At 36.5% G+C, this 25,142-nt stretch overlaps 1 protein-coding gene, 1 non-coding gene and 1 pseudogene across 2 annotated transcripts; all 3 read right to left on the reverse strand.

Moving 5' to 3' along the window:
• Positions 1–1,780: 1,780 nt before the first annotated feature.
• LOC145778958 (large ribosomal subunit protein uL16-like) lies at positions 1,781–2,408 on the reverse strand (annotated as a pseudogene).
• A 2,693-nt stretch (positions 2,409–5,101) lies between these two features.
• LOC145778655 (serine/threonine-protein kinase PLK3-like) lies at positions 5,102–10,177 on the reverse strand. Its single transcript, XM_082590191.1, has 10 exons — positions 9,579–10,177; positions 8,900–9,151; positions 8,513–8,724; positions 8,281–8,425; positions 7,489–7,638; positions 6,982–7,375; positions 6,599–6,794; positions 6,329–6,488; positions 6,057–6,221; positions 5,102–5,925 (listed from the first exon to the last, which is right to left on the reverse strand). The coding sequence occupies exons 1-10, from the start codon at positions 10,152–10,154 to the stop codon at positions 5,758–5,760; spliced, it is 2,418 nt and encodes an 805-aa protein (XP_082446317.1). The 5' UTR covers positions 10,155–10,177; the 3' UTR covers positions 5,102–5,757.
• Positions 10,178–19,776: 9,599 nt separating this feature from the next.
• On the reverse strand, positions 19,777–19,883 carry LOC145779163 (U6 spliceosomal RNA). Its single transcript, XR_014290515.1, has one exon. It is a non-coding gene; the product is annotated as a U6 spliceosomal RNA (small nuclear RNA).
• Between the last annotated feature and the right edge of the window lie 5,259 nt (positions 19,884–25,142).

Here is a 25,142-nt window from a genome sequence, read left to right on the forward strand (position 1 = left end):
CTTTGGTGGAGGGGCCCTCATTCCTTGCGGGGCCCTTCCGATCGGAGGGTACGGAGGGCGGTTGCTACGCCTCTGCTCAAACATATCATCGATGTTGGAAGTTCTACTGAAATATCATCATGTGTGTGATGTGCAGTTGCGGGCATGTGGAACAAGTTTAAACAAGTTGTATAATTATTATGCGGTGGCATGGCGTAGCGGTTTATTTTTAAATTGGCACCGGGAAAGAATTAAACTTTCAACTTTTTTAGATATGTAAGCACGGCATAAAACCTATTTTCAGATTTCGCACGCTACCACATTTAAATAGCTTATTCTCTTTGCCAAACATCTTCAAATCACTGCAATTTGACACGTAACACAGGCATGTAGTTTAAATGTCGCTTGAATCAAATAATTTGTGAGCAATTAAACCGGCGGTGTTTCCCCTAAAGTTGTTTGAAAACAGACGTTGATCATATGTTGCTGAGTCAGCTATTTCGCGCATCCTGTAAGCGCTTCGCATGCAATATTTCAAGGCTATTCGCTTCTTTTTACAAACCACAAGCATGCTTCAACAAATCGCAAACGTTAAAACGTCAAAGAAAAAAAGTATAAATATTAGGAATAGTCTGCAGTAAGTGCTTATTTCTGGATTCTGGTGCAAATAGATTTAAATTTTAAATGTTGCTCAGTGAGTTTAATACGAGGTTTTCCTAATTTCTTGTTTTAAATAGCAGTAAAGTGATGGAATTTCAAAATACGGTACGTTCTTTGTCTACAATTAAGTTAAATATTGTTGTGAATGAGATATACAAAACTATCACTAGGCTACAAGCTAAAACAATGCATCAAGTTAGACAAATTTTGAAAAGCGCAAATAACCATTAAGACGATCCAGATTCTTATGAATTTTTCCAAGCAATGTGAACGAGGAAAGATTGAGATTGAAAAAATTGTGTTATTTTGTTTATGAAAATTATAATTTTAAAAGCCAAAGCAAAACATTACGTGTTGGATTTTATAAGCAATTGGTTCAATTACAGTTGCGTATATGCAAGAGTTTCTTGAGGGGATATTTGGAAAATGTTTTTTTTAAATAAATTGACGTAAGCTTGGCATGGAAGAGTTAGGGGTATATTGGGCTACCATTTTAGCTTGTTATATATTTCTGGTAATACTTTGCAGTCTTTTTCGACTGTTTCTAACTTACTCAAAAACTAGACAAGTCATTTGTTTAAAGTTTAGTCGTCCATGAAATATTTTGAAGAGGAGGGTTCAAAGCCCAATGCTCTCTCTCCCTTTGCATACGCCGCTGATTAATTATTCTTTACTTCTTTTTCAAAACACCTAAAAACAGAACAAAAAAGATAGAATATAGCAATGATTGGTCAATAGCGCAATGCTGATAGGCTTTTTCTAAATTATTGCAGGTGGCTATAACCGGCTAAAGATTTGAAGGAAATAAGTTATGGAAACTTTTGATTTTGCAAATTGTGGACAGCTGCAAGGATGGTAATTTTTCTTTCTTTAATCTAGATATCGCGATATCAAACTGTTCCAGACATAATGATTCGGGAAATTCCGATTTATGAGGAATTTGTAACATTTGATGCTTCAATCTTTGTTTCGTTTCTTATTGAAATCATTCCACGATCAAAGAGATAAAGTTTCTGAACTTCCTTGGGGACAATGAGCATTACAGTTTTGTTAAATTACATTTTCTTTTTCAGAAAACGTATTTTTTATTGTAATAAATTCACAATTTTGTTTATGCTTAAGCAGTCATCATTCGGCTCCTTCACGCGAACAAAGGTCCTTTGTTGGGTTTGTACTGACAAGTGACGCCATCGGGAATGAGGATGCCACCTGTCAACATAGCTTCGTAATCTTCACGGTTCCATTTGGTGAATCCCATTTTTGAGTCAGCCAAGAAAATCTTTTGCCAGCCAAGAAACTTGAACTTGGTGCGCCTCATGGCTTCGATAGCGTGAGGCTGTCTTTGCACCACATGGACATAATAGGCTGACCAATCTTTACGCGAGCGACCAAACCTTGCGGCTTTCCATACGCCTCACGCAGCCCAGTTTGGAGCCTATCGGTCCCAGCACACGACAACATCTTGTTGATTCTGATGATGTGATAAAGATGAACTCTGACACGAAGATGAAAGGAATCTTTTCCACAGTACTTCACCATGTATTTGTTGGCACAGATTCTTACAGCTTCAAGAGCCTCTGAGCTCAATTATTCAAGTTTGTCTGACATCATGAAAATGCATAGTGGGAAATGTTGAAGAGTAGCCTAGCCTTTTTACGACCAAGATCAAAAGTTCTGATTTTTGGATCAGGAACACCACGACAAAACCGCGATTTGGGATAAGGCTTATTTTCGCAGTAACGATAACAACGAACTGGTCGTCGACCCATTTTGTCTGTTGATACAAAAACGCTTTCGTTATAGATGTTTTTCAAACTGATGTGCAGAGTATAGGCTATATTCACTTGCACTGTTAAAAGGAATCGGAGATGTAGCAAGTTTGTGCTAAAGTTCCGACTATTGCAGTAATGGGTGCTTTGGGGGCTTGTCATTAGAAAATTCAAAATATTATTTTGTGTATTTTCTTTTCGAACATCATCATTAAATCAAGATAAAATTGTTGTTGAAGTTGGGTTTCATAGTTTTAACTTGTCATGTATCTATCTCTCTTTCTGTAGGTATCATGGTTGATACAGCCCTCGATGTACAATGATGTTCCAGTTTGATCGATCTGTTGGGTGACCGTTCTTGGCACCACGTCATCTGTGCACCTCCTCGTGGTGCGGCTGGAAGCAGTGCGGCTAACTAAACACAGAGGCGCTGAAGAAAGAAACTGGCCTACCTACTTCAGTACTATGGTCAAGTCTACAATGATGCAAAAGACATGTATCTATAGCTCGTTTTAAATCTTGTGTATGGGTATGGAGTACAATATTTTCTAAGGTGTGGAACATATTGACATCGTTTCTTTTTTAAATCTTTTTTTTTTAAATGAGAGTATTGTGAAAAGCCTCGAGTTTACTCGTTATGACGCGTATGCGCAAACAATTTGATGCGCACCTTGAAACCGCTATGCTCAAAACATTGATCTAAATTTATCACACATCGCTTATTGATGTTAGCCTATATAGCAGTGATTCTCAACATTTTTGTCTTGGCGGACTCCTTTTGGTGCCTTTGAACGATCGCGAACCCCTAAAAAAAGTTTTATCTGAAATTTTGGTATATCGCGTCTCCTGTATTCTAAAGGAAATTCGATGTTTTATAAGTTTGCAGCGACACACTAAGAAGAATTTGCTAAACTCGCGACGCACTTATGACGATTGATGACATTAACGAAGTTAGGTTATGACTTTTGAGCTATTAATTGGCAGACAGGATCAAAAATCAGTAATCTATTATGCTGATTTAATGTTTTTCTATAAATTTTATCAAAAATTAATATAATTTTTGTGACCAATATAAAGCATTTCTCCCTTTTATTTGTATTCAATATTTCGTTTTAACTTAATTACAGTCGTGGCAAAACTGTCACTGTTGATAAACTGCTGACTAACGTTTGAATTTCTAAGTTAAGCATTGATAAACAATCTGCTGCCTCAAAAAAATTAAGTTGAACATAGTTAACATATATAGCTCTATTAAAAGATTTAACTCATTTATATGATTTTTTTTTTAGTTTAAAAACCAAAATCTTTGTGCGATGTCCTTTAAAAGTTCAAACAACGCACTACTGCGTTGCAACGTACAGTTTGAGAATCACTGTAATACACAATAAACCATAACCAATTTTAAATTTTGTAGTTTACCAATCATGATGCAAACTCGGTAACTCTCCCAGACCCCCTGAAACCGGTTCGCGGACCCCCGGTTGAGAACCACTGTTATACAGCCAACACCACTTTGAACAATTTTCAAATTCCAGCTGAAAGAAGTAAAAACAAATTAATAATTTAGTCGTATTTTTTTCCTGTTTTATGTTTTATTATTATTATTATTATCTTTATCCTGCATTGCGAGAAAGCGGACTTGAGCGCTATGCATCGGTGTACGCCTTCCGACGTATACCTGACCCACGCTGCAGCCGACTGCAATGTCTGTTTCAGGTTGTCTACTCTACTTATGACTTAAATTTGGTACTACCCATTACTCGAAATCGATCACTGGGTAGAGGCAATTATCGTAAAGTTTCTTGCCCAGAGAAACAATAGCAAGTGCGGGTGGCTGGAGTCGAACATGCAGGCTCTCGTCTGCGAGCCCAACGCGCTAACCACTCGGCCACTGCTGCCGACTTTTAATAAAATGAATGTGCTAAATTTAATTTTGTTGGAGTGGGGGACTAATTTTACAGTGACGTTGCAAAAAGATCTGGTCGCGGCGTGAGCATATTGTTGGTTATAGCTCATTCAGATTTCTAATACTCTCTGTCACTAATTATTGAAATGAAGCTGATCCGGTTATCGGACCGCCAAACTTTGGTAAGGTGCAAATACGTTTTTTCAATTTTATTATGCAATCCTGGTTTGATTCCCGGCTTAAGCTGGTTGTTGAAAAACGCCGCTTACCTCTACCCAGGGTGAAATAAATTGAGTGGACATAATTGCTAAAAAAAAGGCGGCCGAGAGAAAGGAACTGGCCACCTTACTCTTGTTAGTGCCGAAGGCTTATTACAATGAGAGCCTTATCTTCTCATCCCCCGGATCTTGGATTCAAGTATGGGGCTTACCTTCACGCCAGACAATTACTTCAAAAATCTGTGATTTATCGAAGCGAAAACTTTTAGTAGCCAAATTATGAAAATTTTTATATCACGATTAAAATTGACACCTGGCAACCACACGAGGCCTTTTTACTGATGACACTAAGCTTTCACTTTTTTAGCTAAGCAGTAGGTCCTGCCCTGCTATCGTAACTGACTTTGATCTCAATGCGATATATGGTTTATTTGTTAAATGAATTTATTTTTCGTATTGTCTCAAGCGTGCTGGTTGCGATGCTTTGTTGGACTTTAAATTTTAGAAGATTTAATTTCGACTTTCACCTAATTCGGCCCACTTTATCACGTCAGAAGGACTGCAACAAGCAAGTGCTGTTTTGTTTTTATTAAGCAAGACATCGGACGCAATAAATAAAGCAAAAAAAGACCTTTTGAACAATGTACTCAATAAATAAAAATAAAAAATAAATAAAAACATAATTATGACAAGGATCAAGAGTAACATTTTTTCGTGCTCTTTTGCCTTTGTCCACCTAACGCATAAATTAAAATAAATAGGTGAACACAACCACCAAATCTCATGTTCAAGGCGAAATAAGTTGAATGATGTGGACACTGAAAAGCGCAAGACTGTAGAACAGCCACCAAAATTAATCTTTTTTGCATTGTTTCAAGTCTGCAAACCTTAGATTAACGCAAAAAGGATCAATTGTGGTAACTATAGGATTAATCAAGTGGCTCCGCAACACAAAAAATTCAGGCAAGATCTTCGAGATAACAGCATGGCCTTGATTTCAATAACAGATATAACAGAAACGCTAATGATGTTCTAAAGAGGTGTTGGCAGTGTTGAATAATAACTAAAATTAGCGAAACTCTCTGTTTTGTAGAAATGTAATTTACTGCACCAATCGTCAGTACAAATGTTCGCGAACGTCACATCAGAACAACACTAAAACACAAAAAAATTGCACAGATTTTGAATCAGCCAACAAGTTAACAAAAAGATGTTGCTAAAAGATTTATGGACAACCGAGTTCTGAACACAACTTGCAAAATGGGTGAGACGCGCAGTCTACATCAGCGAAAAAGGAGTGAAATTGACGATGTATGGTGAACAGGCGTTCGGCTATGGCAGATTCCGCTTTTGCAATGAACTCGTCTCTTTTGTAAGTTGTGCAGTTTGATGTCTGAAAAAAATATGTCAACATAATAACAATGCCACAATATTGTTCACCACATTAGCAACTAAACCGAGCTCCGCAACCAAAACAATCACACGTTATTGACCAGCGTACTGAAGAGTTAAAGGTATGCTTACCGCGTCCGAAACGGTAATGCGCATCGTTGAATGCTTGTGCAAATTGCTGATGTTGATTTTGACGTGATCCCGGCAGAAATTTACTTGCAGAGTTCCATCGTTCAGGTACATGGCCACGAAGTCGTCAGTGCGGCTCCACGTTAGCAAACGAGTACTGTCGCTTTCCTGATAAAAAAATAAAAATTATTCACTGTCGACAAATCAGTCCTGACTACATCTTCTCGTTATAAAACCACTTAATAAGCACAACAAAAATTTGTGACTTAATTTACCTTTTCAAGTGAGGAAGCAAGAGCAGATTGACCCAAGTTGTCGTCCATGTAGCTTGAGAAGTTTTTCAAAATGGCGCTGTACTGGACAAGGCAAGGAGGAACTGCATCCACGGAAAAGCGAATAGCTTTAGAACTTTCGTTTGAAGCGTATTCCATGTTTCTAGAAAAAAAAGTAAATAAATGGCATGTCCGTAACACACTGCATTCATGACACATGACATGTTTTACAACAAACAGAAAACAGGAGTTAAAAGCGGTTTAAAAACTTACTTTCCGCCTGGCAGCATTGAGATGTGTTTTCCGTCGTTGAACAAAACGCATATCCGCCCACTTGACAGCTGATAACCGAAGCCGTAACGGTTCGAGTAATCAATCCACTTGCTAATCCAGGTTTTGCAGTTAGAAGCCGTAGCAGAAGAAGACGATTTCGTACCCCGATTTGAATCGGTTGTCGGAAGAGCATTTTCTGTTATAAATAGAGTATTTTGATGTTAGACATAAACACTCCGAGCAAGTAATGGTTCCGATAGCATCAGCGATTTAACGTAAGTTGCTTATCTGACACGGTATTTAGCAAGAACATGAATTTTCAATCAAAAAATAATAATTAGACACAAAGTTAAATTTCTATGAGTCGAGTGCAAAATACTGACCTTTCAATAGCGTTAAATCCGGTTTGGAAACATTTGAAGCTCTTCTTCCCTCACGAAGGCTTGCTGCAGCCGCCCGCACGCATTTTCCAGGAGAGGCTACTTTGCTCAACTTTTTCTGCAAACAGCTGGTGAGGATCTTGACTGATCCGCGTACATCCTTTGACTTGTTACAAGATGCACAGACTTTGTCAGCAGGAATTCCACACTTTTCTGACGATATATTCTCAATCCTGGATCGGACTGTGGAGAGAGATTTTTCTTCTGATGGCAAGGAAGTGGAAGAGACATCAACGTTTACTGCACAGTCATTCTTGTTGATAATGGAAGGTTGTGAAGTTGTAGGTGTTGTAACTAATGGCATGGGACGTCGTACGGAAAGCAAGTAATCCGAATGCTGATAAGAAAATAGAAAACATTAATAAAAAAAACTATCAGAAACATTTGAATTGAATTCATTCTTTAATTAAAGATTTTTCTAATTCGATTATAAAAAGGAATATTTCTCACCTTCTTGAAAAAGGCATGAGATGAAATTTCTGACATGGTTGGTCGAGATTTTGGTTTATGTCTTAACATCAATCGCACAAGATCAGCAACTTCGGGTGACACCGTACTCGGGATGCGGTAACTGTTTTTCAAAATACATCGGTAGGTTTCCTGTAAATAACACAAATCTCCAATTAAAAATGATGCTTAAAAAGTCTGAAAGTAAATTAAAGGCAAACGAGATATTCATTTGTTTTGACAAATAATTTGATCTGACTAAAGTGTTCAGAAATTACTAACAATCCCGCAATAAACCGACAGACTACAGGTGTAAATGACAGAGTCAAATCGGCATTTTGGGGTTTCCAACTGAAAAGACAAATTAATAGCAATGACTAGACAGCGGTGAAAATACGTGGCTTTGGCACGATAGGGTGCTAAAAAGATAAACGAATGTTAACATACAAGCAAAGATGCGGTTGTGGACGCTCGAATGCCTGTTTGAAACAATCTATCACATGCGTTGTTCAACCGCAATTTCTTTCCAAGTGCAAAGTTAACGAGAAAAACTAGTTTTTAAATTCGTCAGAAATTCGAAAATGTTTTTCAAACGAATATATTGCGGTTAATGAATTAAAATAATTGTTACAAACTGCAAAGCAACGTGACACGGATTATTATCATATGTTAATGGAAGTGCTTTCGGAACGACTATGCCAACACAATACTGAGGGGTTTTCATATCATGGGTTAAATGGGGTTAGAAAATACCCATCTTTTAGCAGTAACTTACTTAATTTATCTCGATCTTACCTTCAAACAAGCGGTTTCAAAAGGAGGTTTTCCAACTACAAGGGTGTAAAGCAAGCAGCCCAACGCCCAAATATCAGATTCTGGTCCGTGGCCTTGGCGTTGCAGAACCTCTGGAGCGATGAAATTAGGTGTCCCGCAAATGGTTCTGTGAGTAAAAAGAATGTGATAAATAATAATCGCATGCCACGGCTTTTACAAATATTGATTTCAGTAAAAATTTTACTAAACTTACTTTTTTCTTCCCCATTCGACACGAGTTGCGAGACCAAAGTCTCCAATCTTCACTTGCATGTTATCGGAGAGAAGAATATTTCCCAATTTTAAATCTCTGTGAATGATGCCTTTGCCATGAAGATGTGAGAGACCGGAAACAATTTGATGCATGATGTCACAAACTTCCGGTTCGCTCAAATACTGTTTCCGTCGAAGATATTGAGCAAGGCTCTGTAAATATACGCAAAATAGTTTGTTGGATATGTATTGCTTATTATAACATCTTGGCTAAGATTAAACTAATGATGCCTAAAATTATTGTTGCAAAGTATATTCAACTAAAAGCAAGAAACCAAACTAGTACTTAATAGCTTACAATAAATATTATTGCTACATATTATTGTACCTTCTTATTGCACAGTTCCATCAAAATGCAAACACAGTTTTCATCTTCAAAATTATCGATGTAGCTGACGACATTGGGATGCCCACGGGCGTCGGACATGAGTTCAATTTCAATGTCCACTTTTTCACGCTGTTGTGGGCGAGATATCCTGGATTTGTCAATAACCTTTGACGCGCAAGAAATTGGAGGAGGATTTCGGTTTTCTCTATCTTGTTCCAGTTGAACAACTTCGTATACTTTGGCAAAACCGCCCTGCAAATCGACATTGCGCTTAATTAATAAAATTCCTAGGAAGAAACGAAATTGGGTAATTGCTGTTTAAATTCCATTGACGTTATTTTGCTCACCGCAGAATTGGTCTTTATTATTATTAGAGTTTTGCTTATTTTCAAACACTTGTAATCGCATTAAAAGTTTTGAAAAGCCTGGCCTAATCAGCAAACGTTTTACTCTTTAAGGGAAAAGAATTTCAAAGGTAGATATAATCTAAGCGGAGAAAAGCAAAAACAATAAACTTGATGCAGTAAAATAAATATTCACTCTGCAGTTTTCCGGCTAAAGTTTACAAGAAAAATAATGAACGAAAATAAAAGAATCACAGACTCAAATAATTGCTAAAAATTACCGAGTTTGGACAAGTTTGTTAAGCTGCTACAAAAATTACAATCATTTAACTAACCTTTCCAAGTAATCTTTTTTTTTCGAAAGTTCTGTCGTTGACCGAGTCTCGCAATTTGCGAGCGTCTTCATGTGTGGAAAGGCGATCGGATTTGGCCGAGGTAGGTAAAACAACATGGCTTCGTCGGCGTGTGGGAGGTGCACAGGGGGATGAAGTTGCATTGGTTTTACAATCTACTGTAGCCGAGGGAAAAGGAATTGCACTAAGTTCTGTGTGGTAGGGTACACGAAAAAAGTTTTTCGCGGAATACAAATGTGGCTGTGCGGTTACGTCTGATTTCCTACGACTTCTAGCCTCGCTGTCGTAACATGACGACGCTGCGGAACAATATGCTGACGACACAGTGCTGTTCGGGCTCGTGGTGGGCATCGACGGACAGCCGGAAGAGCAAGCCGAACCTCTGCGAGATACAGAGAAATTTTCGCTGACGGGATCATACAATTCTTGAACTCCGCTGTCTTTTTCGATGTGATGTTCTTTCGGAACGAGGAACTTCTTATTTATATCTCCTTGTCTTTGTTGTGAACACACTTCCAAGGTAGATCCCATATGCGTCGCTGCTCTACACACGTTCATTGTAACAGATGTATGAAAAGCTTAATTTGATATGCTAAAAAATCTGAAAGAAAAGGAATTCGCATTTTAGTTATTACAATTTTAGTCTTAACCCTTTGCTTTTCAACGTTTTTTTGGAAGTTAACTGCTCAAGGGGGGGCCGTTTTTGGATCAAATTCAATCAGCTGTTACGTGTTATCCGCTGATGCTATTTGAACAGAAGTTGCACTGGTGTGAAAGCAAATCATTTGTATATAAGTTTGAAAAGTCATTATTTTAAAATTTTATATGTTAAACTTGATATTTCAATTTTTGCAAAGGTACCCAAAAACGACAATTTTGATTTAACTTGCCGCTATTTAATTACCGTGCTAATCCGATTTCATGCAAACTTCTGAATAACAAAGAGCTCGATCGAACGCACGAAGTGTGTGTGCGGTGTGCCGAATCATTGCATTGATTAGAATTTACGACTTGCGAGCAAATCTTATTGTAAGCTACTCACTGATTCTAAAATAGTTACAATCAAAGTAACATTGTTACACGAATTTGAAAAAAAAACAAAACTGCGTTTGTTGTCTTACATTTTTATCCTAAACTAATGCATTCCCAAACTCATGGCTAGCTTCTAGTTTTATGGAACCAAATTTCTCATAAGTAACACCTTAGCCTGCTTGAATAGCTGTTTACATCTTCGTTTGTGTATTTAGGTCTACAATTGAGTTTGTAGTATGAATATTTTTAGTAGAGAGAAGACAGTTGAACAAGTTGTTGAAATTATCTGAAATTTCTAAGTTCAAATTAGGTGCTTTTGAAATTGTGGATTTGTGTCAAGTCGCATCACAAATATCATGCAGGCCACATCATAAGTCATTTCGCTTACGGGTGTTTATAAACATGACTCATAAATTACATCCACAAAAAATACAGCATTTATATCAACAAAGCTAAGTTCGAAGCTCACTTTTTATTGAAGATTGTGTCAATCAATTCGAAATAATGCAACAGCGAATTGCCGCCAGCGTCGAAATAATGCAACAGCGAATTGAGGAACGTGCGTAAACAAAGGAAATGTGAAATAACCCACAGTCAGCAAATCTACATAAATTTAACGTTTACAAATGTTGAATCAATGTAAAAGGACTGGATTGCTGACTGGGTCCTTAATGTTTGAAGCACTAAAAATACGCGTAATATCGACAACATCAGCAAGGCAGTGATTATGTTTCTGGCCAAAAAAAAAAAAATAACTTTTGACTTCAAAGATAAAAATGATTATAACGAAGCTTCAAAGTTTGTCGTAAAACATTTTACAGAGATACAATAAACATAATCATTTTGTGCCAGATTGTGAGAAGACTTCCTAGATTCTTTCCAACCATTTGCATGATTGCAAATTATTTTCTATAACTCTATATTGCTAAAAAATGGCTTCTTTGTTGAAACAACGTGGCTACAATTCTATAAGAAATTCTTAGGCCTACTACATTGAAGTAATGAAATTTTTTTTGTGATTTTGCTGATGACGTTTTACAATATCCGAGAAGTAAAAAATAATAATGATGAATTATTTTATAAAACCGTGGTTTGCAAGTGCTTCACAAAAAATTGTTGAGGGAAAATTTACTATTAGACGTAAAACGTTTGTAAAAGAAAATTGTCGGTTTACGTATTTATAATGTTTATTGCGCTGTTATCGAATTATAAACTGCCTGTATTGTCTACCTTTGTGGTTGCCGGCCAGCTTAGAGCAGCATGCAAACCATGCGTTTTTGGTATTTGCATCGTGTTATGATTCTCGAAAATCTCCCACAAGGTCTTTATTTTTATCGTGATATTTTTGTGCCTTGTCTGTCCTGAACTTGAAGTCATTGTGCAGCACAATCCACATCGGTTTTTAGACTCAGTCTTCATTGAAAATCTTTTGTGTGGTGCATCATTTCAAGTAGTGTCTTCCCCTAAACTGTTACACAAATCGCCCAGAACCAGAACCATCGTGTTATCTTACAGCAGTTGAGAGCCCGTTATTGTATGTGTGGAATTATTACTGTAGATGTTTGACTAAATTCATGCCAAAGTTGAGCAAATTCTGCTTTCGGGATCCTTGCCGTTATTTACGGTATTTTTTGTTGATAAGTTTGGGCAGCATTTTTCCAAGATAAATGAAGACATCGGTATTGTTCGTCACTTAGATTTAGTTTTCTCAGCATTGTTTATTCATTCTTTGATCCACTAGTTTGTCCCACTTTTGGTATAATCGGATCGTTTATAGCCTAAATGGCGGGTCTTCACAATAGCCGGCCTCTTATACATTGGCGCAACGTATTCAGATGTTGAATCAATGATGAAGAAAGCTGATTTGTTGTTTGTCTTATGTGACGCCTAACTTTATGCCTCGTCTACAGTACAAAATATTTTGTAATGTACATTGTGTACATTGTACATTTTGTTTGTAGGCCTACATTACAAAATATTTTGTAATGTAGATGAAGCATTATCATCTTTATTTTGCGCTCTTTGGAACAAAACACAGTGCACTGTGAAACAAAAATACAGGACATAACAACAAGTAGGCGACATAAATCAGTGAAGGGACGCCATCGAGTTAGCTGCTACGTGTAAATGAAGCCTATCTCATAATTTTGAGTATCTCACAATTACTGTTTGCAAAAACGCTATTTCTCCGGCTTCTCCCAAAAGCATTTGCAGTGATACATTTCCTCAATTGCAAGTTTTGTCAATGAGAGCATTTCCATAGAACGTTTATTTCGAAACCAAGTTTTCGTGTCTTTATCCAAGAGAAGATTTCTTATTGTAACGTTTTTTATTCGTCAATGAATATTATCTGCTTGAAACAACTGTTTTGAATAGTTTGTGGCCTCCATAGTCTACTATTTTGATCGTGGATTGCTATTCTTCTTTGTAGAGCTGATAACGCAAAAAACGTTTGCTATTATTGTTTCTAATTAACAGCTTTGCGATCACTGGCTTTTCTTTGTAGCATAAGAAATAACGCGCTTTGTATTATTGAGGTCAAACCAAACAAAAGAAAGCAAGAGAATGCTTCTCTCTGCTCGCGCATATCGATGCACGAAGCAATTATGAGCTTATGGCTTGTCATCGCAATGTAATCCATTTCACGCTTTGCTGGAATTTAGCTAGAAATAGCAAAAATTCACCAAAATCTTGAATTTACAAGAAAACTACACAACTTTTAGCATCAAATTTAATATCATCAGATCCGCCTGGCAATTTTAGGAAAAGTCAAGAAAAACCAAGTGCATGGCGTTACTGTGCTTCAAATAATTAAAGGAAATATGAGGGGGGGGCCAAATCCGGCCTCCCTTTGAGGAGCAAAGTGTTAAGTCTAAATCTCCAAGTAAGCAGTAAACTGATATCTACGCCTTCACAACATAAACCTTGTTGCTGAACACACAGCTATTTTCTCTTTTGATTAACTTCTTCAATTGCCCGATTGAGCAATTGCCTCCAGCTGCATTGAGCTACAAACTTGCTTTGACAATGTGAAAGACGACTGGCGGCAATATAAGGTCGGGCCAAAGCCCAAACTTTTTTTCTTTCTTGACAAGAGAGAAGACAGCGTTTTACTCTTGCGTAATTTGAGAATTTGTTAGCATGCTCCATCCATGTAATGTTCACGTTTTGAAGGGAATGTTGTTGAGTTGTTGGAAAGCTTGGAATGCTGTTACCCCACTCCTCATTTTAATTGTTGTCGTACCTTATTTGTCTGTAGATAAAATTAAACAAGCTTTTTAAATGCAATTTTTTTGGTAGTTTTAAGTTTATCACTTGTTTTGTAGTTGTGTGGTACTTATAATTGAGTGGTGCTCGTCCGACAAGATCATGCGGCGCTGGTTCGGCTCTCGGGGTGTGCGCTTGAGCAACGCATTTCAGGACTGCTCTCCATTCAGCAACACCTAGTGGATGGAATAATTCCCCGGCAACAACATTTCAACAATCGGAAACTTTACTCTGTCAATCTCGGTAACCGGCCCTACGTCAAAAGCCTTTGCAAGTATGCAAAACTACCTGGAATAACTTATCAAGGCTTTGTCAGTTCAACAATAGAGATTCAAAACCAAATCAAACCAATCAAACCAATTCGTTCTTGATTGCTGCAAAGCGTAACCGTATAAAAAATTTAATGTATATTCTTGTAGAAACATTCCAATCACAGAGAATTGAATACGCAGTAACGATTGTTGCACTGCTACAAGAAATATCAGAAGGTTAAGTGTTAAGTGTTGTAAGAATGTGTTGTAAGTATACATAGGTTGGAACAGTAGCTTGTTTTACAACTAGTCATTCATTGTGCGAAAGAATGGTCGTGTGCTTTTTCGAGATCGTTGCTATCGAAAACAAAACAATCATCAACACTCAGTCGTATTTACATGTTCTCTGTACGTAATCAAGGCGTGTTGACACGCGGTGTAACTCAGCTGCTTAAGACTAGCTTTCATAATATTTGTACTGCTATGGTTATATCATTTAAGGGAATTATTGGATTTAAAATGGCAGTAATGTCCGGAGTAAGAGGGATGGCGAACATCTGGAGTTAAAGCATCCTAATTCCGAAAAGGATTTAATCTTATGACTAAAAATGGAATTACTCAACCCACCATAACTTTCATGGTCTTATTGACATACATAGCTAAATAAGGAAACAAGCAGTTAACATGTCAAATAGTAGACGGCGTGCATTAATCAAGTGTCATAACTGCCACGCTGCACAAATTCGCAGTTTCGCTTGCGTCATTGTATACTCAAGTGAAGTGCTTAGTTTTTACTTCATCGCTGATTTGCAAGCCGGTCAGGTCCAATTTAGGGATTTGCCTAAGTCCCATTCTTTCTGTTCTTCATGTTTCTTCGTATCTGATGACATGTTGGGCAACAGTACGAGCGCCATCAGTCTCGATCTTCAGTCAGCCTTTTTGAAGACCGAATTAGTAATAAATATTACGTTTCGTTTCTGCTGTGATGTATGTTTCGTTTTGTTATGATATATTTCGGGTCTTTTTTCAAACCCCGGAAAGGAAATTATTTATGTTGAGAAACTCCAACAAGTTCAAACGTTCAAACAACACGAATCTTCAAGCGCTTGAATTTCTGAAATCAAACAAAACTTTCAAATTTTTAAAAATTACGGTAAGTCTATGCAACATTCTGCTTCTATTGAAATTGTTTAAGTTTTGCAGCCCGTTTAAAGAAGCACTGTTTAGCAGTGGTTCTAAAACCCCTTTGCTCTAACAGACCTTTTTCAAAGAGGCATCGAACCTGTGGATTTATACGCTTGCAAGAAAAGGCTTGAGAAAATTTTTGAAAAATAAGTCATATATATGGCGTAAAATTTAAAAAAAAATCTATAATCAATACATTTACTCGTTAAAATTGGCAGACGCCCTCACATGATCTTTCAAAATACATTACGTCACAACATGCGCACCATATGTAAATACATTTTAAATAGCAGTTAATTGATTACTGATTAATTATTGTTGCTTAACTCGCTTTTCGCCTATGGCTTGCCTTCAAGTAAAAATTGTGTATACTCAATGCATAAAAATATTAACACATTTGGCTCATTTTTGCGCCATTGTTTGAGTGACAGTTAATTATATCTTTGAATGCATTGTTCAATATATAAACAGCGTATTCCCTTCGATGTTTGTTGCCAATGGAAATCAAAATAATGCCATACCGACTAAAAACATTGAAATGGAGTATTGTGTTTCGAACAATCGTAGCACTTTGACGCAAACGATTAACGTGTTCGTAATTGATACAGCCAGTCGGGCTTCATATTTTATTCGGTTTGATATTAACACAAAATACTTGTCGAGTTGTTGGAATGAGGTAACGACGTCAATCCTTGGTTACAAGTCAACAAAACAAAACTGGATACTGGATGAAAGAAAGCCTTTAAGTATTCTTACCGCGAATGCTTGTGTAATGAATACTTGGTGCTTGAGCGTTTGTCCGCGGCACATAAAAGGTTTGACAATGACGTCGTCTTTGAAGGACGGTCTCTACCTTTAAAACATTTTCTTGTCGCATTAATGTATATAACTGAATAACTCACATCACCAACGAATAATAAGGGGCTTTCCCAGCAGGCGATGACAAGTGAGCACAAGTCGACTTGAGACCGTATGAGTTTATTATCAACCGCGATATAAATTGAAACTTTTTTTATCACATTATTAAATTTTTGATAACACAAAAACCTACCACGTTGTTATAATTTACTTACATATCATAGTTAGCTTAATGGCTTGTGTTGGTGTCCTGTGGGCATTCGATATTGCGTCGCACAGACGAACAACGTCTTTTGTGTTAATAGAATGCTTCTAACCTTGAAAATCGCAATGGTTCTGCTTAGATCGTTTCAGTTTTATGCTAGTTAAAGCATTAAATTTAATTTTATTGCATCGATAAAGACGCATTGAGTCAAAGTAGAAGCCAAAATGGAAAAGCTGCGTGTTCTGATGCATGTTCGTTTGTTGCACTAAACTAATGAGTAGTCTACCTGCTGTTGGCGAGTACACAGCAATTTCATTGAAGTTATCAACTACTTAATTAAACTCTCTTGACATTTTATGTCATATTTGAACTTTATCAAGTTAAACATAAGCTATGCCACGCATGCTTTACTGCACGCAAGGTATGCACAGTTACGTATGTGATAAAAATGTATTCTTTCCATATCCTAAAAAGTATTTTTCAAAGTGCAAGATGGTATCGTTGAAAGGTTACCGTTGTGGTTGCTTGGGTACGTTGTATTGTGAAATAATTTTATATAAATTGATAATTGCCAGCTAATGAGATTAAACACGTGTCGCACAACCTGTTGAACTTTATTGCTGCAAATAGTCTTTTCTAATGATAAACATAAACTTTGTACTGATAGTTAATTTCTGTATTTTGAGAGTATTGCATATCACGAGCTGGTCAAAGGCGGAAAAAGATTTGTCGTAGCCTGGGCTACAGTTTCAACAAAGAGTTTTTACTACATGCGCATATGGAGTGCTATATAGTTTTAAAACCTATTTTGTGCTACCACACTTTTTGCGGATCATGAGCAACATTTGGTTTGATGGCATCGCGTGCCTATAGCGATTCTACTTGTCGCTGGTTTCTACGACGTCTGCAAACATTAAGCCATGATTAAAATGACCAGGTTTTGTTTGATAAGTGCCGACTTCCTTGTCGTCTACGATTTACGAACCACTGAACAATACTGCGACTACAAACTGATATTTCACAATTATCGCGGTTTGAAAAAAGTAGGCTATATCCGCTATATGATCTACTGCGAATGATAGATTTAAACAGGCAGTTTAACTCTAAACATTTTTAAACAAATAAAGTTTTTTCAATCCATAAATCATAAAATTTTTTCCATTAATGCGTTTGCTTTTCTGCACATTTTTTGTGCAGGACTTCCCTTGTCAATGAATATTATTGATAGGGCAACAAAAAATTTCTCGCAATCATCCAATCTCACTAGAATGATCTCCAGGTCACAGAACAAAGCTTATGACGAAGCGTCTTGAGAGTGTTTTCGAAGCAAGTTTAAGTTTTTTTCTTCAAACGGATTTAATGCAAAAGATCAATTTGACTTTCATACTACCTCCAACCATGGCCACCTGGAGATGCAGCCTGATTTGTCACATTTTGCAGATTTTGATTACAGCTACTGCTAGTGCTTAACTGACATTTTTTGAGATGTTTTTACTTTTTGCGGTTTCCTAATGACAAAAAACTTTTTTGTTACCTTGGGGAAGCAATAGCAAACGAGAAAAAGTAAGTTGAAAAACGCAAAATCAGACTGTTATTGAAAATTAACAGTCTGACTAAAATCTACAAAATCAAATTTTCTTTGTTTTTCAACATGTGAGAATGTTAAAACCTATTGTGTCATCTGGGGAAAAGAATAAAGAAAGCGTTAAAATCTAATTTTTAGAAAAATTTATTTAAACGTTCGCCCAAAGTTTAAAAAACCTGGAAATTTCTGCAAAATGTGACAAATCAGGCCGTATCTTTAGGTGGCCATGCTCCAACTAATCTATTTACTTACAAATTGGCAACCTTGCCGAAGTAGAACATTAAGAGTTATGCATAATGCGAATCATGCATTTTTATGCATAGGGAGAAAGTACATAGGCTACATATTGTAGTGTATAATGTTGATAAAGAATTATGCAAAGAAGTGTTTTTAATCTCAGAAATGAGGTGAAGAGAACTTCGTTTCTGCCTTTAAACTGAGTAACGAATGCTCGATTCTGTATATTCTTATTTTTTGTATTAAAACATAGTTTGAAATATTTCAGAATTGTTTTGTTTTTTAGACTCAGTGAAAAGCTTTCTCCACAGCCGGTCAGTCCACATAACACATAGTGAGATACTGTGGTGTCATTAGAAGTAAGCTACTTCAGTTGTTCAGTTTGTTTAGATTTCTGACCATCACAACTAAAAACAATATATGCCAAACATAACATAGATCTAGAAAAACGTAGAAACGACAAAACGTCAGCCGTATGACATAGCAAGCCCTAAAATTTATAGCTCGCTGTATTTATAATGTGTTTTTTTTTTCAAAGGAATCCTATGCTACCACGCTAAAAATACAACAAAAAACCCGATTAAAAATTCTTCAAGAATATTTCTGATTGATGTTCGGAGACCTTGTGATGGGTAAACAACTAAAGCAAAGCGCGCACATCAAAAAGAAATTGATAAATTTATATTTAATTAAGGTTGTCTGATTGAAAATGCCAAACTGCACTTTATCAGGCAAGAACATATAAATGTGTTGCACTATTTTTGATCGTGAAAACTTGTCTTGTTCCGTCGCTGGTTTCTCGGCAGCTTTTTTAGAACTTGAATACTAAAGTTCATTTTTAGAATCTTTTTCCATATAAAGCTCTGGATAAACGCCAGCACACGTCATTGCCAACATTTTGTGCATTGATCGCATATCGTGATTAGCCTAATGAAATCATAACCATTCACGCATGGGACGCCATTTAGCCTACTTCCAATAGTGGTGGGAAGAGCCGCTTCGCTTGCAACAAGCTTCAAATACATTTGGCCAGGGGTCACCAACTGGCGGCCCGCGGGCCGCATGCGGCCCGCCACGCTGTATCGCTGCGGCCCGCAGAAGGTATCAGTGTACAAGTATAACCAAAAATACTTTTCTTGAGGAGTTAAAGAGCACGAAGGCAAAAAATACTTTCCGGGAAGCATATTGTCGCTTTGCATACGATTCCATCGACCGACCAATCAGATTATAGTTCTAGGTGGAGATTGCTTAAAGTTATTCCAATGCGATGTCCAGCCACACTGTCCCAGTGGTTGATTAAAACGTCTGCTTTCGATTTTCTGTGAGCATGTGGTTGCTTATTTTAAGTTTGTAAATGTCATGTAAACACTAGTGTGCGTTTCACCGTTATTGTGTTTCACGAGCAGTGTTCTCTTTACGCAAGTTTTTGTTGGCAAAGTATGTCTGTGTGCCAACTCAATTTATAATAAATTGGCAAAATATTATATATAAATTGAAAGACTTTTTCTGATTGTATTATGAAAATATTTAGCTTAGTACTGTAAAATGTTTTTTTTTTAAAGAAATATGGAACGCTTCACGATTTTGCGTGTCATCCTTGCGCAGGGACCATGCTAATGTTCTCTGTATCGTTCCAATTTTAGTACATGTACTGCCGAAGCAAGTACTGCAAAATGTTGTTAATCAACATTCTTGCCACGCTGATAAGCACCGCAAGTGACAGTTGTCTTAGAAAGACGGTTTTATAGACTCTCACAAAAAGGATGAAAAACCAACTCATTGCTTTTTTAGAGGGAAGCCGGAAGACTGTTCATGAATTACGATAGAATTACGATTTTTCGGTGATTTCCACAAACGTTTGTTTCATGGTGCCTGGTTTCTTTCTCCCTGTTAATAATCATTCGTTATCTCCGCTTGCAGCAGATTGTGCATCAACATGGGTTACTTGACAGGGTTCCATGTGATTTTATGAGCCGTACTGCTTCCATGCTGGCTCAAGGCAGATTGGAAGAGGGTAATATATCACCAGATTATTACCCGATTTATCTTCACTGCGTTATGTAAGAAAGAACACAATCGGTACGCTTTTTAAAGTCTTTGGTATGACCCGACCTGGAATCGAACCCAAGGCTGTGTTATTGGAGTTATTTTTGTGGATAACTCCCTGTTATTGAAGCCTATTTTTTGCTGATATGTTTGCAGGTCACTATTGTTGCCTGTATTGCGATGTGTCAAACATTTCCTTGTTTACTGAAATTGTTAATTGCAAGATATCTTTTGTGAAGCGAAGTGACAACACCACTCTTGCTTGGCAATGAATATTCTGATGATACCACTCGCCTTGCTATAAGTGCGCAAAACAAGTGGCCTCGTTTATTAGGCATTGTTAAAAAAGTCAAAAGTGTTGTAAAAGGAGCTTGGCCTGGCAGTAGCGTTGTTCGATTAATTTTGTTGCTGCGGTATTCTAACATACACATGAACAACATGTAACGCTAGGTACTGGGTACGAAATGCGTTCTTTTCTAGCATAAGAGTCAACCTACCTAACATTTTATTAGTGCGGCCCGCCACAGCTCTCCTTAGTGCCAAAGTGGCCCGCATCCAAAAAAGGTTGGTGACCCCTGCATTTGGCAATTTCTAAGGAGTTTGTTTCGTTGACAAAAGTGAAGATGCAGCTGAACTCAAACCACAAAAAAACTGGCAATCGAACAACTTGTTAGAATTAAATGAAATCAAGCTCTTCACAATATTTCGATGACAACCACTGGCAGTTTCAAGGTTACATAGGTTTAGACATAAATTCAGATGTAGGCTAACTCATTTCTGTGACATCAATAATAATTAGTTTCATTCTTATAAAAACATTTAACAGCAATGTTACACATGTTTTGATATAATGCATTTCTATGACACCAATAATATACCCAGACTGCAAATCAACCTTATTTTTCATTGATTAATTGTTTGCAGACGTTAAATCAACGTAAAAAACGCCGATTTACTGTCTAGGATACTGCTAGTGTAAGTTTTATAAAGTCATTTCACTTTAACTGATTCTTAATTTGAAGTTAGAGGTTAGTAGTAGCCTCACATTCAACAAGCGTAATTTATCTTGCCAATTAGGTCAAAGCAGTCATTGTGATGACGTAAAACTTAATGCAGACATGCCAGCTTGACGTACGGCAGTACAAGCTCATAATGTGCAAGGTGCGATGCCTCAAACAAGCAAAAATCACGAACCATTTATTTCGGTTGTTCTCAATGTGTTTGTTTTAATCGATTTGTCATTGCCTAACTTATTGCTGCAGGCAGACTGTGTGCCAAACGTTCCATACCAAACGCTGGCAAATTTGCTCAGTCTAAAAATGGATCTTGACAGGAGCAGGAATCTGGTGATTTTTCCGGTTTCGTCATTTAAATTCTAGAATACAGTATAGCATTTTCAAGGTTATGCTCGATCATCTCAGCAATTTTCGCCCAATTTTGAACTAAGTATGGAGAGTTACGTCATTTGTTAGTATTGCCCAAATGTGTCACCTCTGTTTTGTAAAAAACAATCGATAACTTTCAAGTATATGACTAGTTGTTTATTGGAAAGTTTTTGTATAAATAATAAATTTAACTCATTGAGACTATTTATAAACTTTACTGGTTGATCTTATCATTTGCGTCATTTTTGTAATGCTTCATGCCAACATCTAATGAGACTTCTTTGTGCCTTAATTTCATGTCTAACATACAAAATTGAGATTGTTTTAAATTTTCCTACCACTACACAAAATGTATAATGTATATGTTTTTATGACTGTACAAAAGCATCAGGTGTAAGGCAATGAAAAACGCAAGTGCTATTTCTATGACGTCTCGATTTTATTGAATCGTTCGTGAATCATTATTTTCTTATAATTTTGTATAAACAACGAATACCACCATCCTATCATTGAATTAAAAGTGTACATTTAACTGGCAGTCAAAAATGTTTATATGAGCTTGTCAAATTCGATTTCTATTTCAGTTTTTTCGGCTTAGGCAAAACTATAGGTTTATCGAATGATTTTTGAGATAGCTATAAGAAGAAAAAGAAGTACTGCACATGTCACGTTTACAACCTCACGTCTGAGGATGTCTTAATTGTAAGTAGTTTATCTTGAACATTTATCTCACAATTGCAGATAAGGAACGCAAACAAAGCTACTTTCAACAATGACTGTAACAATTTCCATACCATTTCAGCCTGTCAATGGTGTCGAGTTTCTTCATAAAAAGACGATCCTAGAAGTAGCATTTGCTGGTTGGTGACGACTTTAAACCCTTGACACTTGTCTCTGACTAATCTTGGTTTCCTTCATTCAGCAAGAAACAATTAAAGCGTCAGTACAAATAGATAAATTTTTATCTTGTACAGCAATCACAAATTTGCAAGAACGTGTCTGATGATTATATTCGAAACAGATCAAAGTGTTGTTTATGAAAATGAGAACCATGATGAAATAGCCTGTTAATATCTCAAGAGATTCTGTGTGTTACTGAAAAGATTTGAAAGGGAAGCTTTTATGAGATTTCTCGCTCTGCTGCAAAATTTGAGACTGCATAACGTTCGCTTTTGAACAAACCTTAAAGTATTTTCTCTGCTTTTACGACAAAAATTTCAAGAATTATTAATTTTATAAATTTCAGCTAAAGAAAAGTTGTTTATATTTTGCAAGTCTTTACAAATATTTTGTGCGGTTGCGTTTAATGCTCTTGAGAACATGATAATATACACATTCCTTATGAATTAAAGGAAGACCAATTTTTGATGTATCTTAGTTTCTTGCAGCTAAATTGCTTGGATGTCGTGCTTTTGCAAGACACCAATGGAATCGTTTGACCGTAGGCTATGTATTATTGACTATGGTGCACTTTTCGTTTAGTTCATGTTCATTTTTGTTTTGCCTTACATATCGTTGCCTTAGGTCTTGTTGATTCTATATACAAAAATACTCCCAACATTTAAAATTGTTTATAAGCAAAAGATTTCATCAAAGCGAAGTGGCTAGAGGAATTTTTTGTTTATCTTTTTCTTGTTTTCATGTCAATCTCTCCATAATGTGTGATGAGTATGGAATGCTTTAGTTGTTTATTATTTTACATGTGTCTTTTGCTATTTTCCTACAAAGTAGTTTACCATTTAATGAACGACAAAACTACGTGATTTATTGACTATCGCTTACATTCATATCACAATACCCGTTCTAAAAACATTGTCAAATTAAGAAATGCTTGTACCTCATCCCTTCTGACATTCAGATGCTTACGGTCGAAACAAAAATAAAAGCTTCTAATTCAATGAAACGTGCAAGCTTAAAATTCTAGAAAACAAGGTAAACAAAGATTTGTAATTTGCACAAAACTATTTTATTTTGGAACGCTTTGCTATGACGTACATCGTTGTAATGACAGCAACCAAGAGGCTGCGTTTTGTTACAGATAATGCAAAATTACCTGTTGTTTTTATTTTGACTGAAAACACTAAAAACATATTTTCATAATTTATGACGACACAATTTGTTTATGTTAGTCTATCAACTTTGTTTATGTTATGGTTTTGTTATCAACTTGTTTTTAAAAAAACAGAAATATAATTTTTTAAAGGGGCAAGAGAGCATTTTCCTTTTGGCAATCTAAAAACGAAAAACTAGGGCACCTCATGGGTCATGTTTTGCGTCCAAGTATGATCAGTGGATTGAGAGTAATGTTGAGGGAAATAGCAATCACTGATGGCTAATGGTCATAACCTTGGAAGGATTGTAACATCAGTTTCATTGCTGGATGGCGTATTTGTAGGCAGCTAAGCACCTATTGATTCCTCTGCGACTGAACACTGCAGAGGCAATGAATCGTGCTTAAAAATGTAGCTTAAAAGAGCCTGAGATCATCTTCATACAGTACGTATTCAAACTTCTGATCTAAAAAATCCTTGTTGACACAGTAGTCTTCTAGGCCACGAGCCGACATTGACTGTGACTAAGGATTTTCTCCATAAAGTGCCAGTGTTGAACAGCAGCAACTAAATCGTTGACAAGTGACAAAAGTACTGTAGTTTTGTAAAGTTTGTAAAGTAGTTTGTAAAGTACAATGACAAAAGTACTGTAGCACAATGACAAAGTAGTTAAAAATCATTACTATAGCTTTTACTTTCTCGCGTTTTTTTTTACAAACGTAGAAACAGTTTTCAAACTTTTTCTTTTTAGTCAATTTGACACACAGGTTTCGGTGATGTTTTTATTTTTTAAATCGCGTTTTCTTGAAACAGAGAAAACGTCTTCAACGAAAACCGGTCTGAAGAACAAAAATAGATCTGAAATTAAAATTTTGCAGTTTACGATATTATATTATATTTGTAGATGTCCTGCCTTATCTCTGTCAAAATACTTCGTCAACCTTGTCATAAATCAAACCTTGAAAGTGGTTGTCAGGATCCATGAGTGTTCAGCAACGTGTTTATGCTCAAGCAACCAAACATCAAAACTTTTTTAGAAGCTCTGCCTTTAAAATTTATTTCCGTTTTATAAGTCGATTTAGTTTTCGAACACTTGACAAGCGAAAAAGCTTCAAATAATGAAAATATAGGAGATGGGCAGTCGGACTAATAAAAGATAAACAACATATAAGTCTCATGTTTAAGAATAACCTACTCAGTTTCACGTAGAAGCAAGTGTTTATGTCTTTTACACCAACCTCCAGCTATCTCTTCATCATTCAATGCGTCAGCGCATCTAAGTTTATACTTTTCATCGATAAAGTCGACCAGTTTAGACAAGATTAGACCTTGTTTTTAATTCCTTTGCTCAAAGTCAGAATAAGCGTCGGCTATTTTTGCAGGTTTGTCAAAGTTTTCCAACCGATAGTGATTTTCAACACGCAAAAGCAGCAGGCCAGTCTAG

The sequence above is a fragment of the Aplidium turbinatum genome, chromosome 10 (genome assembly GCF_918807975.1).
Source record: "Aplidium turbinatum chromosome 10, kaAplTurb1.1, whole genome shotgun sequence".
Taxonomy (NCBI): Eukaryota; Metazoa; Chordata; class Ascidiacea; order Aplousobranchia; family Polyclinidae; genus Aplidium; species Aplidium turbinatum.